General features: G+C 33.3%; 4 protein-coding genes across 6 annotated transcripts; all 4 read left to right on the top strand.

The window, feature by feature from the left end:
- Positions 1-163: 163 nt before the first annotated feature.
- On the top strand, positions 164-2,406 carry LOC108208420 (F-box/FBD/LRR-repeat protein At1g13570). The gene is made up of 4 exons (XM_017378953.2): positions 164-294; positions 472-1,203; positions 1,328-1,483; positions 1,992-2,406. The coding sequence occupies exons 1-4, from the start codon at positions 292-294 to the stop codon at positions 2,274-2,276; spliced, it is 1,176 nt and encodes a 391-aa protein (XP_017234442.1). The 5' UTR covers positions 164-291; the 3' UTR covers positions 2,277-2,406.
- A 669-nt stretch (positions 2,407-3,075) lies between these two features.
- On the top strand, positions 3,076-5,384 carry LOC108206775 (F-box/FBD/LRR-repeat protein At1g13570-like). The gene is made up of 5 exons (XM_017377178.2): positions 3,076-3,216; positions 3,565-4,317; positions 4,469-4,624; positions 4,824-4,853; positions 4,947-5,384. Exons 2-5 carry the CDS (start codon positions 3,583-3,585, stop codon positions 5,247-5,249), a joined length of 1,224 nt encoding a protein of 407 aa, XP_017232667.1. The 5' UTR covers positions 3,076-3,216; positions 3,565-3,582; the 3' UTR covers positions 5,250-5,384.
- A 3,089-nt stretch (positions 5,385-8,473) lies between these two features.
- Positions 8,474-13,054, top strand: LOC108205847 (F-box/FBD/LRR-repeat protein At1g13570-like). 3 transcript variants are annotated; one of them, XM_017375938.2, is made up of 6 exons: positions 8,474-8,637; positions 10,370-10,519; positions 11,229-11,999; positions 12,147-12,302; positions 12,497-12,526; positions 12,621-13,054. In XM_017375938.2, the coding sequence occupies exons 3-6, from the start codon at positions 11,274-11,276 to the stop codon at positions 12,927-12,929; spliced, it is 1,221 nt and encodes a 406-aa protein (XP_017231427.1). In that variant the 5' UTR covers positions 8,474-8,637; positions 10,370-10,519; positions 11,229-11,273; the 3' UTR covers positions 12,930-13,054. The 3 variants fall into 3 exon arrangements, with proteins under 3 accessions (XP_017231427.1, XP_017231428.1, XP_017231429.1); XM_017375939.2 differs by having other exon boundaries at positions 8,512-8,637; positions 10,370-10,534; XM_017375940.2 differs by lacking the exon at positions 10,370-10,519 and having other exon boundaries at positions 8,512-8,637.
- Positions 13,055-13,865: 811 nt separating this feature from the next.
- LOC108208151 (F-box/FBD/LRR-repeat protein At1g13570-like) lies at positions 13,866-16,008 on the top strand. The gene is made up of 4 exons (XM_017378647.2): positions 13,866-14,087; positions 14,328-15,046; positions 15,143-15,298; positions 15,413-16,008. The coding sequence occupies exons 2-4, from the start codon at positions 14,336-14,338 to the stop codon at positions 15,704-15,706; spliced, it is 1,161 nt and encodes a 386-aa protein (XP_017234136.2). The 5' UTR covers positions 13,866-14,087; positions 14,328-14,335; the 3' UTR covers positions 15,707-16,008.
- Positions 16,009-16,165: the final 157 nt, after the last annotated feature.

Raw genomic sequence — 16,165 nt, 5'->3', positions numbered from 1 at the left:
TAAAGAGAATTATAAAAAACATACAAAAAAAATATAATACATAAATTAAAAAAAAAAATAAAGATAAGCATGGACCGGCAAGACATTGATGACTTGGACGTCATTAGTTTTGTAAGGACTCGGGTTCACCCGCATGCTCGTTCGGCAGACTGTAACTCTTTTTTCATGTACTTAGCATTTCTCACATAACATATACTTTCAATCACAAATTCTAAAAATCCAACACATCAAGCATGCATTGATTTCCCTAGAAATTATCTTATCAGCGCCTACAAAGATCGCATCTGGTCTATGGTAGTTCCTTAATCTCTTTCTCCTTTAGTTTTGTTTTAGTTTTGTTTGAGGACTAGTAACTTATACTTCAATAACCATCTCTCCCAAAAGCTTAGTAAGTTTTTAGTTAAATCACTGTATTTTATACGTGATATTGGTTATGTTATTCGAATGATTTCGTTTCATACGCTTAATTAGGCAATGAGAAGGTGGGGATTCTCAGAGAATAGGGACATAATTAGTGATCTGCCTCAAAGCCTCATCGGAGACATCCTGACTAAACTGCCAATAAGGGATGCTGTAAGAACTAGCATATTGTCTTCAAGGTGGAGGTATCAATGGACAAACATGACAGAACTGGTATTTAATAGTAAATGCGTGAATCGACCTTATACTCTGGATAAACTTGTAAACTGTATGATGCCCTGTCTTTTGCTTCATGACGGCCATATTCACAAGTTCAAATTATGTATTCCGCCCATGGGCAATTCTCCTGGTATAGATCAATGCTTATTGTTCCTATCAAGGAGAGGTATAAAAGAGTTGGATCTTCGAGTGGATATTGAAGTGTTAGGTCCTCCGGCACCAGGCGAACGCCAGTTGGTACACACAGCTATATTTTCTTGTCAGCAATTAACTAGATTGACACTTTGTGGGTTGGTTGTGCAACCACCTCCAAACTGCCGAGGGTTTCCATGTTTGAAGCACCTTTCCCTAGATCTTTGCACGGTTACTCTCGAGGTTATTGAAAACCTTATTTCAGGTTCCCCTTTTCTTGAGAGTTTTGAAATTGATTATAATGATGACCAACTAGCTTTGACTGTCAATGCCCCAAATCTGAAGCATCTTACTATGGCCGGGACCTTTAGAGATGTATATCTGGAGCATACTCCACTTCTTGTTGTTGTAAGTGTAAACTTCATTTCACAGGTAAAAGGCTAAATATTTCCACTCAACTTTATAAATTTAAAAAGATATATAAAAGCTATTATTGTTCTCCATATCACTCACACTTTTCATACACCCACTCTCTTTTGTTGTTCCTTCTGCTCAGGCTTGGGAAGGTGATGTATTTATGAAACTTCCTACTACATATAATGATCTAAAGTTTATCAAAGCTATGGGCGTAAACTTTCAAGAAATGAATGAAGCATCGCTTTTCCATCACTTGATTTTGCATGCCCCCAATCTGGAAAAACTTCAAATTAGTGTAAGTTCCATACTGTTATCTATTTACTTACTCATTATCATATATGATACATAGTCTTTATTGTTTTTTATCATTTTATCAGCCTTCTTATTGTATCCCTTTCTAGTAAACAGTCTGTGTAATTCACTAAATCTCTTGCTTGAGCATCTAGCTAGTACACTGTATAAGTGATAAGTCCGGTCTCCACGTACATTTCACTGATTTTTCTTTCATTGAGCGATTCATGAAAATAAATGTGTAGGCAGTACTGGATTGTGAATTATAGGCAGAACTTGTAGATGTGAAATGAAGCAAATCACCAAGGGCAGAAAATTTAAGACTGTATAATAGCGACTATTATCTTGATTTTGATTTTGATTAAGTTTCTCTGTCAAATTTTTTGTTGTCCATCTGTGATTGACATTGTCCTATGCTCTCTTACTCTCTCTTCATATTTTATTACATGTCTCTCCTGACTATATTAGAAGTTGGTACAAGCCTCTGATTATAGTGAATTTTGTTATCACAGGCTGTGCCAATTGGATATCCTCAAGGCAATGCTGCTGATTTGGATGTATGGGACGAAGAAGGCCTTGCAGATTTCAAGTTCAGAAACCTTAAGTCTGTAAAGATGTGGGACGTGTCCAATGAATATGACATAGAATTTATCAAATTTGTGCTTGGACGTTCCCCGGTGCTTCAGATGATTAGCATTTCACTAGAGGAAGATTGCATTGGAAAGCTGGGAATGGTGAACCAAGTGCTCCATTTTCGACGAGCTTCTCCAGAAGTTGATATCGTTTTCTTCGACTAGACATCATATATGTATCCCATACTTTTCCTTCCGCACTATGTTCCTGGACCACAGCTGCTTTGTTTAGATTTTAAAGTACAAGTACTTTGTAAGGGGCTTTGATGAAAATGTTTCCTAATTTACTCTGTCATGGTTCTTTTCTCATTTGTGAGCAAGGGAGTTGCTTGTTTTTTCCTGTTGTGATTAAATAATTGTACATGCTTTGGCACTTGGAAGTTTATACGCTAGCTTTTGTAATTTAACTGGAGTTATCTAACGCACTAGGAAAGAACCACCACCAGCTAAGCTGAGGAGTTATTCATACACCAGACCAAAGTGGTAAATAGGTTTTTTTTGGAAAATACAAAATGACCTAAGAATCCATTTTGAATGGTTGTTTTTAGATTATTAAACATATTTTTGAATCTTTTCACAAAATATTATTGTTATATGAAAAACAATACAAATTGAACCTTATATTACCACAAATTCATAAAAATTTCTCGCAGACCAAGTTTCAAATGACATGTGTGCAAATATACTCCAACTTGCCTCGGGTCAAATGATAAAAATATCAAAAATAAAGTAATTAAAAGTAAAATTTAATAAAAACACAATAACTCTATGATAAAAAAACATTGAACACGTTTGGATACTTATTTTTCATAAATACATATCTTCACAAATAATAAAAAAAAATTATTTTGTCAAAAAAATAAAAATATATTTTATATTTATTATTTAGACAAAAGAAAAGATAATCTCAAAAAAAAAAAAAAAAACTTTTCTATATACTTCTCCAACAAAGAAGAGCCAAACGGTCACAATATTATACTATTGACGTCTCGTTTCCTCTCAACGGTTGGGTTTATCTCGTCGTCAAAAAGAATGCAGTAGGGTTTATCTGCCCTTTCTCCGTGGCTCTTCCACCGCATGCCAAGATTCATTACTTCGAGTCCAGGTATGTTCCCCCTGCCATCAATTAATAGGATTTTATAATACGGAAGTGAAGATCGATGTCGAAATATTATTGTACAACTTTTATTATCTAGTCTAGTAATAAATCTTAGAGTATTATAAATCGAATTTACTGTTTGTGTTGTAATGTGATTGATCAAATTAGTAAATTATGCTAATGTTTATGTAGGGTTATATACCGAATTAGGTAGATTTGAGACCTATATGTTGTGAAATTTCACTGATAATATGTAGGGTTAGATGCTGAATTAGGTAGATTTGAGACCTATATCTACTGCATTAGTTCTAAAATTGGTTGATTATGGAAATGATTTTTAAGTCGTAATTTCAGGCTTCTTAAGGACCCGAAATGAGTAAATTGGCTAAATTCTCAAGTATGGATATGATCAGTGATCTGCCTCAAAGCATTATTGATATTATTCTGACAAAACTGCCTATAAAGGATGCTGTAAGAACCAGTGTTTTGTCTAGCAAGTGGAGGTATCAATGGACAACCATGACAGAACTTGTATTTGATGAAAAATGTTTGAGTCTTTGCGATGACAAAAAAGTTGCCGAGAAAGAATTCGTAGACTTTATCATGAGATTTCTTATGCTTCATAACGCCCCTATTCAAAAGTTCAAACTTTCTACATCGTACTTGAAAAAGTCTACCGACATTGATCAATGGCTACGTGTCATATCAAGGACAGATATAAAAGAGGTGGTTCTTGATGTTTATGGAAAGGAATGGGAGTGGGATAACCCAAGGTTATCCATACCACGTAGTATATTTACTTTCCGAAAACTGACCAGGTTGACGCTTTCTGCATTTACAGTCAAGCCTCCTTTTGGATTTCAAGGATATCCATGTTTAAAGTACCTTGAGCTAGATGGTGTTACGATTGGTCTTGAGGTTATTGAAAAATTTATTTCAGGTTGCCCTCTTCTTGAAAAGTTTAAATTCATTAATATTATGGATAAGCTAGCTTTGACCATTCGTGCCCCAAATTTGAAGCATCTTACTGTGGCTGGAAATTTTAAAGACTTATATCTTGAGCATACCCCTCTTGTGGCTGCTATCAGCATAGACTTCTGTCCAGTGGTAAAGTGCTAACTTATTGTCACTTCGCTTTTTTAAACTTAATAGATGGGGAAAAGGTGTTATTGTTTTCCATTTTCTCTATCTTTCTATTTGAATCTACAATTCATGCTATCTGTTTGTACTCTCGTTTTCTAAAGTCCCTTTTGCTCAGGTTTGGAGAGGTGATATCCTCAGGAAGGTTCCATTTACATATGATTATCTAGAGTCCATTGAAATTAGAAAAATGGATTTTAAAGACTTGGATAAAGTGTTGTATGTTCTTCACCTGCTTTTGCAGTCCCCAAATCTAAAAGAACTTCAAATCTCAGTAAGTCACATGTGCTGTTATGTTAAATTATATGTTGTTTTATGATTGATACATGTCTTACTTCATAAGACTGAAGTATATTTGTATTGTACTTTTTAATTAATTTATGGATAATACGTACTCTTTAAATTTTTTTAACATTATATTACAATAATGATGACGAGGGATAAATGATGTGCTGTATCACTTAAATTTGCAGTCCCCTGATCTTGAAGAACATTATATATATGTAAGTCACCTGTTGTATTATATACTCTGGTCTTTCTTTTCATTGTTCAATTAGCCTCTGATCACTTATCATGTCTCCCTTTTACTTACACAGTATTCTGGTGAAGACGATCCTGGTCATTATAAAAATGCAGATTTTGACATTTGGGAGAGGAAATGTCCTGCCGATTTCACATTTAAACATCTTAAAACAGTAAAGCTGGCACACATTTCAACCCAAAATGACAAGGAATTTGTCAGATTTGTGCTTGGTCGATCTCCGGTACTTGAGGTGATTAGCATTTCACCTGATTATGAATATGGCGAAGCCATGAAAATGGTGAACGAAGTGCTGCGTTTTCCTCGAGCTTCTCTGAAAGTTAACATAAATTTCTTTGATGAGGCACCTTATCTGTAATGATATCTTGCATTTTCCTTCGCCTTTGTTTTTTAGCTGCTTTAGTTGTCAGTCATTGGTACTAATTGCATACATGGAAACAATCAGTTTTTGCAAAATGTGGATACTAGAAAAGAAAAGACTTTGTTTGGGATCTGTTGCAATATTTCCAAGTCGGTTTCTTATCCATAACAAAGAAGTATTTTTAATCTACAATCTTGTTTTGTGCATGCATAATCAATTAGAATACTTGTTCAAGTCAATATAAGGATAGTACAAACCAGCTGAGCAGGCATGGTAGAACAGTAGAAAGCTGTCTTATACTAGTTGTTAACTTGTTATTCAACTACTTAATCTGGCAAAAAAGATTAACCCAAAACTAACATGGTAATGTCTGGAAGTTGATGCACACCTGAAGAATTTTTGGGAAGGTCATTTTTTGATAAATAGTTGAGGTGGATGCAACTGTGAAACTTGCAACTGCAGTCCGAGACGAAGACAAATAACAGCAGTGTACACTCTTTTGTTAGTCCAAACAAACTGTTAAAAGCAGCACGACTGTTAAAAGCGTTGTTAAATTTTTGGGTCATTCTGCACTAACTACCCTCTGTCCCTATGGAGTGTATCTCGGGGACGGGAGGTTGACACGTATTTTAATACTCCTAGAAAACATAATTTCGTAATTTATATTTTAAATTTTTTTCTTTTGAATAAAAATTTGATATTTGAATTTTTATACATAAAAAAATCTCAAAAATAGGTTACTGAACTATATTTTATAAGAGATTTACAATGCGTGTCGAGCAGTGAAGTGAAAAAAAACTGTAAAAAAAAAAGAAGCGACGGATAGTGTACTTTTTATATATTTGGGAGATTTTGATTGATGGAGATTTTGGTATTTGCAGGGGTATCATTGTTAATGGGATGAGAGCAATTAAAATATACCAACTAATTAAAACATGGTTGTTAGCGTAAACCCACACTAGAAAACCCGTATATTTTTTTCTGGCCAAGAGCATCTCCATTTCTAAACAAACTCCTAACTCTAAATATATACTAACTCTAAATATATAGATAGCAAGTCAAGATTTAGTATTCCAATGATCTCTTAGTAAAATAATTGTAATTGATTTTTTATATTAATTTGATGATTCATTTGTGAGTTATTATTAATCAAGTGATGAATCAGTCATTTAATATGTGAAATATGCAATAATTATTAATTTCCTCTAAAACTTAAAAAATATATATTTTTAAAAAAGATAAGATGATTTGGTTATGTCTTGAAAAAATTTTAAACTCATAATTCGTTGTGCATAAAAAATTATTTTAATTTATGAAACACATTTTCTTTATCCTTTTTAACAAAATAAGTCGCATAATCTAATATCAGTCATTATTATAATATTATATTTTATAATTTAATTAATTTGTACGCATAAAATCATTACTACTCGGAAAAACAATACCAAATAAATTTATATTATCAAAAATAGAATATGTAAATATCAAATAAAGTGTAATTAACAGGGGTCGGAGAACAAGTATCAAAGTGATATCTGAATCTCATATTTGTGCAAATATATCAAATGCCGGGTCAAATGATAAAAAAAAAATATCAAAACAAAGTAATCAAACAGAAAAATAAAAAATAAAAATAATTCAGCTATAGCCTATAAGAGATTATGTGGTTATTTGGGAATGTGACTTCTGGGCTTAAAAGCTCAGAAGCTAACTTCCATCTTTGACAAATGATTTGGAAGCACTTAAAGAGTAAAAGAAACCCGGAAGAAAAAAGCCACAGAATCTAACTTTTTTCAGGACCAGTTTAAGTTTATTTGCCGTTTCCTACTCTTTATTTGTTTATTTTATGCTCCTGCTGTCTGCTTCATGTTAACTCCATCCAAATATGAGGTGATCGAATATAAGGATTTTTTTTTAATAAAACTTGTCTTCAATTTTATGAAATACTTAAATATACTAATTTTATATATTAATATTTATATAAAATTTTAAACACAATTATTAATATTTTCATCAACTTTTCTCAATTTATTTCATAAATATAAAATAATTATATTACAAATCTACAAAACTATACAAACTTATAAGTTAAGTTATCCAAACACTTAAAAAATTTATAAGTCACGGTATCCAAACAATAACTTATAAATCTAAGTCAACTTCTTATTTCTAACTAGTTGCGGCGGCCTATAAAAATTATATTAATGATTTAATATAAATATTTTTAGAATAAAATAATTTATGACTGTCTATAAAAAAATATATTAATGTTTCAAAGTTAATATTTGTAGGATAAAATAAATTTATATCATAAAAATCTTGATATAATACCAATACTAATATATAAAATTGCAAAATTGGACTATAATTTTATTTGTTTTTTTTGTAAAAGTAATCATGTTCTTACATTGTCACCTTCCCCCAATTTTTTTGGATTGATTGTGCACAAAAACATCTAACTTAAATATAACTACCTTTTAAAAGTTGCTTGAACGGAGCAAACAGATAATGCATGAATAATTATACAAAATAAATAATATAAAAATTAACAACAACAAACATGTCCGATGAACAAAACAAATATTATAAAAGAATAACCAACAAACATACATACTAATAGTTAATTTATTGACATCAACTATCAATATCATGTCAAGACTATATTCTTTTCTCGTGTTTGGATTTGTCGACTCCAATATAACGATCTATAACTACATTTGCTTGCAACAACCTTTACTGTATAAACAGCCTTCACTTATCGTTGCAGAAAAACGACACCTCCGAGTTAGAAATCGAGCAAGAGAAAGGTATTTCTAATCTGTCTTTCCCATAATTAAATAATCTGAACAAAATCAGATTAAAATTTTCAAGCTACTATATTCCACAAATAATCTGTCTTTCCCATAATTAAATAATCTGAAACAAAATCAGATTAAAACTTTCAAGCTACTATATTCCATAAATAATCCAAAACAAAATTAGATTTTGAAACTTGATTTTAATATATCCGAAACTAAAAATGGTAGTTCTAATTTTTGATATTTTTCATCCAAAAATTCCAAAAAATTAGAAAAATAGAACGGAGCGATGGGAGAGGCGCCACCTACATCCAAAAATTCCAAAAAATTAGAAAAATAGAACGGAGCGATGGGAGAGACGCCACCTACACGCCCCTCGCTTCTCCTTTATATAAGTATATTGATGATTTACTTCTTTTCTTGAAACAATAAATCATTTTTTTCAGCCTAACGGCCCCTATTTAATATTGGCGTATCGCTTCTTTTTAAGTTTTTAACGGTAGGGTTTTATCTCGTCTGTCAAAACAGTAGGGATTATCAACCCTTTCTCCGAGGCTCTTCCACCGCATGCGAAGATTCATTACCAGGTATGTTTTCTCGCCCCCCGCTCCCCTTTTTCACTTCGAGTCTAGGTATGTTTTCCTCTCTCATCTCTCTCTCTCTCGCCCCCTCTCTCCCTCTCCCCCTGTAGTACTGTTGTAGTTTGGCTATGTTTTGCAGATCTTTTCACAATCTGCAAATAATAGTCAAAGAAGGTTGAGGGGTCCTATTAGGGATTTTTAATTATATTCCGTGACTGTTTTTTGGATTTTTTTACCATCGATGAATAGGATTTTACAATACATAGGGTTTTACAATACGGAAGTGAAGATCGATGTCGAAGTATTATTGTAGAATTTCTATTATCTAGTAATAAATGTTAGAGTATTATAAATTGAATGTACTTTTTTTGTTATAATGTGATTGATCAAATCAGTAAATTATGCTAATGTTTGTGTAGGGTTAGATACTGATTTAGGTAGATTTGAGACCTATATGTTGTGAAATTTCACCGATAATGAAGTTTTTATCATTTAACTGGAATTACTCGTATCGAAACTGAATGATTTTATATTTTTAATAGGGAAACTAAGGTATAGTGTAATCATGTTATGGCCAATTGGCCATAGATAACTTGTGGGAATTCACGGACAAAGTGAAAGGCAAAATGACAGATTCAAGAGGAAAGAGCGAAACAATGACTTAATTAACATTGTAGAAGTATAAATGACGAATTTAATTGAGAGTGAAAGCAATATATTAAATATTTTGTCAGAAGATAGTATGGATTTCTTTCCATTCTCACCTAATTTCATTATTTCCAACTTAATGGAACTGTAATTTCTTTTGTTTGGGATTGTCATTGAACCTCCAAATACTATCCAAATACTATGCGGAACCTAAGTTTAAATAGTAACTTGTTTAGTAAGATTCATATTAGGGGTGGCAATTTCGGGTAACATGTCGAGTCCGTGTCGGGTTGAATATACCTAGTTAAACCCTCGACCCGAAACGGGTTTATAAATTGTGACATCAACCCGACTTAGTAGGTACTTGAATTACCAGAAATTGACCTGTTTGACACGAACTCAAATAGGTCATGTCTAACACGACCCAGAATATAGAATAAAGCAATAAAAATAAAATTAATAGTCTTTGCACAAAACATATTTAAAATCACATGTAAATTACCTTCCACTCTTATCCTTGTTAAGGTCCAAATTCAAAATATCTTCACATAATTTTCCTATTTTTAACTCAGGAGTTACCAAATAAATTGATATAGAAAATCAAATTAGTGATCAATTAAAATGAAGATTTGAAAATGCATAATATTCGGTATACCTTTTCCCCATACATGATACAACAAATCTCTTGCATAAATTAGCGTGTCTGCATTTTCTGGTAGAAATGATGTGCGATACTTATTAAGCACTCGTCCACCAGCACTAAAAACAGATTCTGAGGCTACAGTGGTAATTAGAATGCTTAATATATCACAAGCCATGGCATCTAGCTCTGGATATCGAAATCGATTTCTTTTCCAAAAATCCAGAACATTTAGATTTGTATTCCTATCAACTTTCGGCTGCTCTAAGTATAACTCCATATGTGTTTTTTCGGCGCTTATAACAAATTCATCATTCTCGTACTCATCGAGCTCCTGTAATTTGAATCAAATGATAGATTTGATTAAGAGACTTAATTTAACTAACATGCATTTGAAAGATTGTTATTGTTTATACATGACAAGCGTACGTGGTATCACACCTTTTACAGGAGCATCGCTGCTTCTTATCCGGCCCTGGAGGCGGCAAATTAAATTCTTTCCAAACATCAGCACTAAGTCGCCTCTTTGAGATTGCTGATGCGTTAGACATTTCTACTTCTACAACATCATCATCAGTGTTTGGTTCCTTCAACAAGAAGGTCAGGCTCAGGATGGTCAGCAACGTTCGCAGTTTGATTTTCACTTTCAATTTCCAGTTTCCATTATCTGCATATACACATAAACATACATACATTCATATTTGTAATTGAGATAACATTAAAGATATTTCTAATTGAGATGTTAGGGAAGAGAGATTACCATATTTATAACTTTGAAGATTTGATTTAATTTGAGATATAAATGAGTATTGTTTTGTTGAGAGGGAATCGAGAGGAAAGAGGCAGTTGTGAAAACCTAGATTATGTTTTGAATCTGATAAGAAACCAAAATTAGTGGATTACTAGGGTTTGATTGTGTACTGGGCCTTGCAATTGTGGGCTGGGATTTTGGATCAAAATATAAAAACTATATCTATATAGTGTAATATATATGACCTAACCCGAAAGCCGGAAATCCCAACCCCAATTCGTACTTTTCCGAGTCGGTTACGAGTGCTTGGGGTCATACCGGATTTTGCCACCCCTAATTCAGATTGTTCTACAGTTTTTGATTTATCTGATTATTTAATTGCTGAGCGATAATCTTTATTAACTTCTGGACTATACTCCTCATTTCACCTCATCAAGTTACTGCTTTCCTGGGGCATACTTTTTCGGAAACATGCAAGGGATGGTGGATGTTACATATTTACTGCATTAGTTCTAAAATTGGTTGATTTTGGAAATGATTTCTGACTCATAATTTCAGGCTTCTTGAGGACCCGAAATGAGTAAATTGGCTTAATTCACAAGTATGGATATTATCAGTTATCTGCCTCAAAGCATTATTGATTTGATTCTAACAAAATTGCCGATAAAGGATGCTGTAAGAACCAGCATTTTGTCTAGCAAGTGGAGGTATCAATGGACAACCATGACAGAACTTGTATTTGATGAAAAATGTTTTTGTCTTTGCGATGACAAAAAAGTTGCCGAGAAAGAATCCGTAGACTTTATGATGAGATTTCTTATGCTTCATAAAGGCCCTATTCAAAAGTTCAAACTTATTCAAAAGTTCGAACTTACTACATCGTACTTGAGAAAGTCTACCAACATTGATCAATGGCTACGTCTCATATCAAGGGCAGATATAAAAGAGGTAGTTCTTGATGTATACGGAAAGGGACGGAAGTGGAATTACCCAAGGTTTTCTATGCCACAGAGTATATTTACTTTCCGAAAACTGACCAGATTGACGCTTTCTGGATTCACAGTCGAGCCTCCTTTTGGATTTCAGGGATTTCCATGTTTAAATTACCTTGAGCTAGATGGTGTTACGATTAGTCGTGAGGATATTGAAAACTTTATTTCAGGTTGCCCTCTTCTTGAAAAGTTTAAATTTAGTAATATTATGGATAAGCTAGCTTTGACTATCCGTGCCCCAAATTTGAAGCATCTTACTGTGGGTGGAAATTTTGAAGACTTATATCTTGAGCATATGCCCCTTGTGACTGCTATCAGCATACACTTCTATCCATGGGTAAAGTGATAACTTATTGTACCTGTTTTTTAAACTTAATAGATGAGGAAAAGGTGTTATTGTTTTCCATTTTTCTATCTTTCTATTTGAATTTACAATTCATGCACTCTGTTTGTACTCTTGTTTTCTGAAGTACCTTTTGCTCAGGTTTGGAGAGGTGATATCCTTAGGAAGGTTCCAGTTACATATGATTATCTAAAGTCCATTGAAATTAGAAAACTGGATTTTAAAGACTTGGCTAAAGTGTTGTATGTTCTTCAACTGCTTTTGCTGTCCCCTAATCTACAAGAACTTCAAATCTCAGTAAGTCACATGTCTTGTTATGGTATATTATATGTTTTTGATTGATACATGTCTTACTTCATAAGATTGAAGTAAGTTTGTATTATTCTTTTTAATTAATGTAGGGATAATAAGTACTCTTAAATTTTGTAAACATTATATTACAATAATGATGACGAGGGATAAATGATGTGCTGTATCACTTGATTTTGCAGTCTCCTGATCTTGAAGAACATTATTTATATGTAAGTCACATTTTGTGTTATATACTTTGGTCTTTGTTTATCATTGTTCTATCAGCCTGTGATCACTTATCATGTCTCCCTTTTATTTACACAGTATTCTGGTGTAGCCAATCCTGGTCATTACAAAAATGCAGATATTGACATTTGGGAGAGGAAATGTCCTGCTGATTTCACATTCAAACATCTTAAAACAGTAAAGCTGTCAAACATTTTCACCAAAAATGCATTGGAATTTGTCAGATTTGTGCTTGGTCGATCTCCGGTACTTAAAATGATTAGCATTTCACCTAATTATGAAGATGGCGAAGCCATGAAAATGGTGAACGAAGTGCTGCGTTTTCGTCGAGCTCCTCATAAAGTTAACATACTTGGACGAGGCACCTTATCTGTAATAATCTCATGAATTCTCCTTCTTCCTTTGTTCTTTGCTGCTATAGTTTGTCAGTCGCTGAACTTATTGCGGACATGAAAACAATCAGTTTTTGCAAAATGTGGATGGTAGAAAAGAAAAAAACTTTGTTTGGGATCTGTCGCTATATTACCATGTCAGTTTTCTCATCCACAACAAAGAAGTATTCTTCATCTCTAATCCTGTTTCGTGTATGCATGATCAATCACAGTACTCGTTCAAGTCAAAATAAATATAGTCAAACCAGCCGTAAAACGGATGGATAGAGTATTAGACAGCATTTTAGCATCCCTACGCAGCTGGTTTGAACTATATTTATTTTAGCACACATTTTAAGATGCTGAGCACATAATTAGAAATATTATTTGCAAATATTTTTTTTTTGAAAATGCAATATTTTTTTTTATGAATAAATTTATTGATATAATATTTTTATTCAAAATAATAATAATAATAATTTCAAAAAGTTAAATAAGTAGTTGTTAGTTTGTTATTCGACTACGTAATTTGGCAAAAATGATTTAACCCAGAACTCCCACAATAATGTTTAGAAGTTGTTGCACACACGATGAATGTTTGAAAAGGTCATTTTTTTGATAAATAGCCGAGGTGGATACAACTGTGAACAAACTGTTTAAAGCAGCATGACTGTTAAAAAAAAAGTGTCAAGGTACATGTTATATTTTCTTACCAGTTTTACAAATCGTTGGAGCAATTTTAACAGTGCTCTCAAAAAAAGGTACCGAGCGATAATGCGATATAACCTTGTAAAAATACACGACTAAATAAAACGCAAAACATAATTATAGCAGCAAGCAAAACGCCAATTGTTGGTAGGTGATGCGGCAAAAACTTTGGCAAAACTTGCAGAAGCTTGACGGTTTATATGCATAACATAACGCATCCCGGAGACAAAGGTTAAGTATTTATTATTAGGATATCGAATTTTTGGTGAAAAAACATATTAGAAGACCTGGACTAGTTTCATACTAACAAATAAAGGAAAATCTTCTTACAGTCTCTTCAACTCGGTTGAACTCAGGGAATTGGTGAGGTTCAAAACCGAGATCTTTTTCAGATCAAGGAAGACCCCGTTTTTACTGGGACAGTTCTCACACTCTCAAATTTTCTTATAGTTACCTCTGATTTCTGGTTTGTATTTCCTTACGCATCTCTCTTTTCAGTTTGACTGGATTCTGGATACATGTAATCGTTTTGTTCTGCTGGACTGATGAAGTATATAGACTGTTTAATACATCTATCTTTTATAATTGTTTGTCAACTGTTTGATGCTTTTGTTCTTTGAATCTTTCATAACTTACAGGTAACATGCAACTATGCCATAATTTCAATTGGTTAATGATAATTGGAATGATTTGTATGCTTTTCTAGGGTTTAAGATGGGTAAGTGCTCAAGGAAGGATAACAATATCAGTGATCTGCCTCCAAACATTATTGAAAAAATCCTAACAAAGATCCGAATAAGGGATGCTGTAAAAACCAGCATCCTGTCTACCAAGTGGAGGTATCAATGGACAGCCATGACTCTCCTCGTATTTGACGAAATACCAGATGGTTCTCTAGATGATCAAAAAGCTGCCGAGATAAGACTTGCAAACTTTGTCACACAATTTCTTTTACTTCATGATGGCCCTATTCATAAGTTTAAAGTAACTACTTCATACTTGAGAATGTCTACTGATATCGATCAATGGCTACGTGTCATATCAAGGAAAGATATAGAAGAGTTAATTCTTGGCGAAAATTGGAACTGTATCAATAGCATCCCAACGCCTTCTCATTTATTTTCTTGTCAAGGACTGACAAGATTGAAGCTTTGCAAGTTTGTGGTGAAGCCTCCTTTAAAATTTCAAGGCTTTCCTTGTTTAAAGTACCTTAACCTGGTACATTGCACAGCTGCTCTTGAGTTTATTGAAAACCTTCTTTCAAGTTGCCCTCTTCTTGAGAAGTTTAAATTGATAACTGCGGACAAACTAGCTTTGACAGTCCGTGCCCCAAATCTGAAGCATCTGTTTGCCGCTGGATACTTGAGAGACTTATATCTTGAGCATACTCCAGTTCTGGTTTATTTATGCATAATCTTTGAAAAGGTGGTGTTGTTTTTATCTTCTCTAATCTTTACTCTGGGTATTTAGATGATGCACTCTTTTTGTACACTTACTCTCTTTCTGCTGTCCTGTGCTCAGGTTTGGAAAGATAATCTCCTTGTGAAAGTTCCAGTTACTTACGATTCTATAAAGATCATTGAACTTGAAGGCATTAATTTTGAAGAGATGAACGCAGTGTTGTATGTTCTTCACTTACTTTTGCACTCCCCTAATCTTCAGGAACTTCGAGTCTCAGTAAGTCATATGTCCTGCTATTTTGTGTGACTATCTATCTGATCATCATTTTTTGCTCGGTCTTTGCTATTGTTTCTTAGCTTTATTTATCTTGTCTCCCTTCTGATCACCTAGGAGGATCTCAGTTGTGGTCATTATAAAGCTGCTGGCTTGGATTTTTGGGAGAAATGTTGCCCTTCTGACTTCACATTCAAGCACCTTAAAGTTATGAAAATGTCGAACGTGATGAACAAACATAACATAGAGTTTCTCAAATTTGTGCTCGAACGTTCTCCGGTTCTTGAGGTTGTGAGTGTTTCACCTCCGTCTATGTATTATAAAGATGGACAGATGAATATGGTGAATGAGGTGCTGCGTGTTGGACGAGTTTCTCCCAGTGTTGAAATAAATTTTTTGGATCCCTGGTGAAGTGCTGCATATTCGTATATGCATATCTCTATGTCTTGTTGTCTTTGGGTAACCTGTGATTAGTTTTTAAAATGTGTTTGTCAGTTGTCTCATCTTAATTGTTGAAGCCTTGAAGCCAGAAGAATCAGCTTGGCTTTTCCAGGCGCTTGTTCACAAGTGGTATTTTAGCATGACTCTGATCTTAATTTGATACACCATGTTTTTATGCTCACCTCCTTTCTTGGACATCAAAAGTTCATGTCTTGGGATTTTTTATGCGTATTTCGTTTTTTAATTTTCAATTAAAAGTTCGTTTTGAGATTGATGACGTGTATTGCAAATTTTAAATTTTTGATCAAAATATAGTACGAGATTGCAATGGACGAACATATATCGAATTATTATATTCTTATTAGCTCAACAAAAATTAGTTTTAATATTTTAATTAATTAAATATATAACTGAAAACAAATGAATCTA

Source organism: Daucus carota, chromosome 2, assembly GCF_001625215.2.
Source record: "Daucus carota subsp. sativus chromosome 2, DH1 v3.0, whole genome shotgun sequence".
NCBI classification, from domain to species: domain Eukaryota; kingdom Viridiplantae; phylum Streptophyta; class Magnoliopsida; order Apiales; family Apiaceae; genus Daucus; species Daucus carota.
This window is presented reverse-complemented; position numbering and strand designations above follow the sequence as displayed.

Coding starts and splice junctions, on each gene's coding strand:
- LOC108208420 (XM_017378953.2), top strand. Junction 1,204..1,327: donor GTGTAAACTTCATTTCACAG/GTAAAAGGCTAA, acceptor CCTTCTGCTCAG/GCTTGGGAAGGTGATGTATT. Junction 1,484..1,991: donor TGGAAAAACTTCAAATTAGT/GTAAGTTCCATA, acceptor TTGTTATCACAG/GCTGTGCCAATTGGATATCC.
- LOC108206775 (XM_017377178.2), top strand. CDS start 3,583: ATGAGTAAATTGGCTAAATTCTCAAGTATGGATATGATCAGTGATCTG. Junction 4,318..4,468: donor GCATAGACTTCTGTCCAGTG/GTAAAGTGCTAA, acceptor CCTTTTGCTCAG/GTTTGGAGAGGTGATATCCT. Junction 4,854..4,946: donor TTGAAGAACATTATATATAT/GTAAGTCACCTG, acceptor TTACTTACACAG/TATTCTGGTGAAGACGATCC.
- LOC108205847 (XM_017375938.2), top strand. CDS start 11,274: ATGGATATTATCAGTTATCTGCCTCAAAGCATTATTGATTTGATTCTA. Junction 12,000..12,146: donor GCATACACTTCTATCCATGG/GTAAAGTGATAA, acceptor CCTTTTGCTCAG/GTTTGGAGAGGTGATATCCT. Junction 12,527..12,620: donor TTGAAGAACATTATTTATAT/GTAAGTCACATT, acceptor TTATTTACACAG/TATTCTGGTGTAGCCAATCC.
- LOC108208151 (XM_017378647.2), top strand. CDS start 14,336: ATGGGTAAGTGCTCAAGGAAGGATAACAATATCAGTGATCTGCCTCCA. Junction 15,047..15,142: donor TATGCATAATCTTTGAAAAG/GTGGTGTTGTTT, acceptor TCCTGTGCTCAG/GTTTGGAAAGATAATCTCCT. Junction 15,299..15,412: donor TTCAGGAACTTCGAGTCTCA/GTAAGTCATATG, acceptor CTGATCACCTAG/GAGGATCTCAGTTGTGGTCA.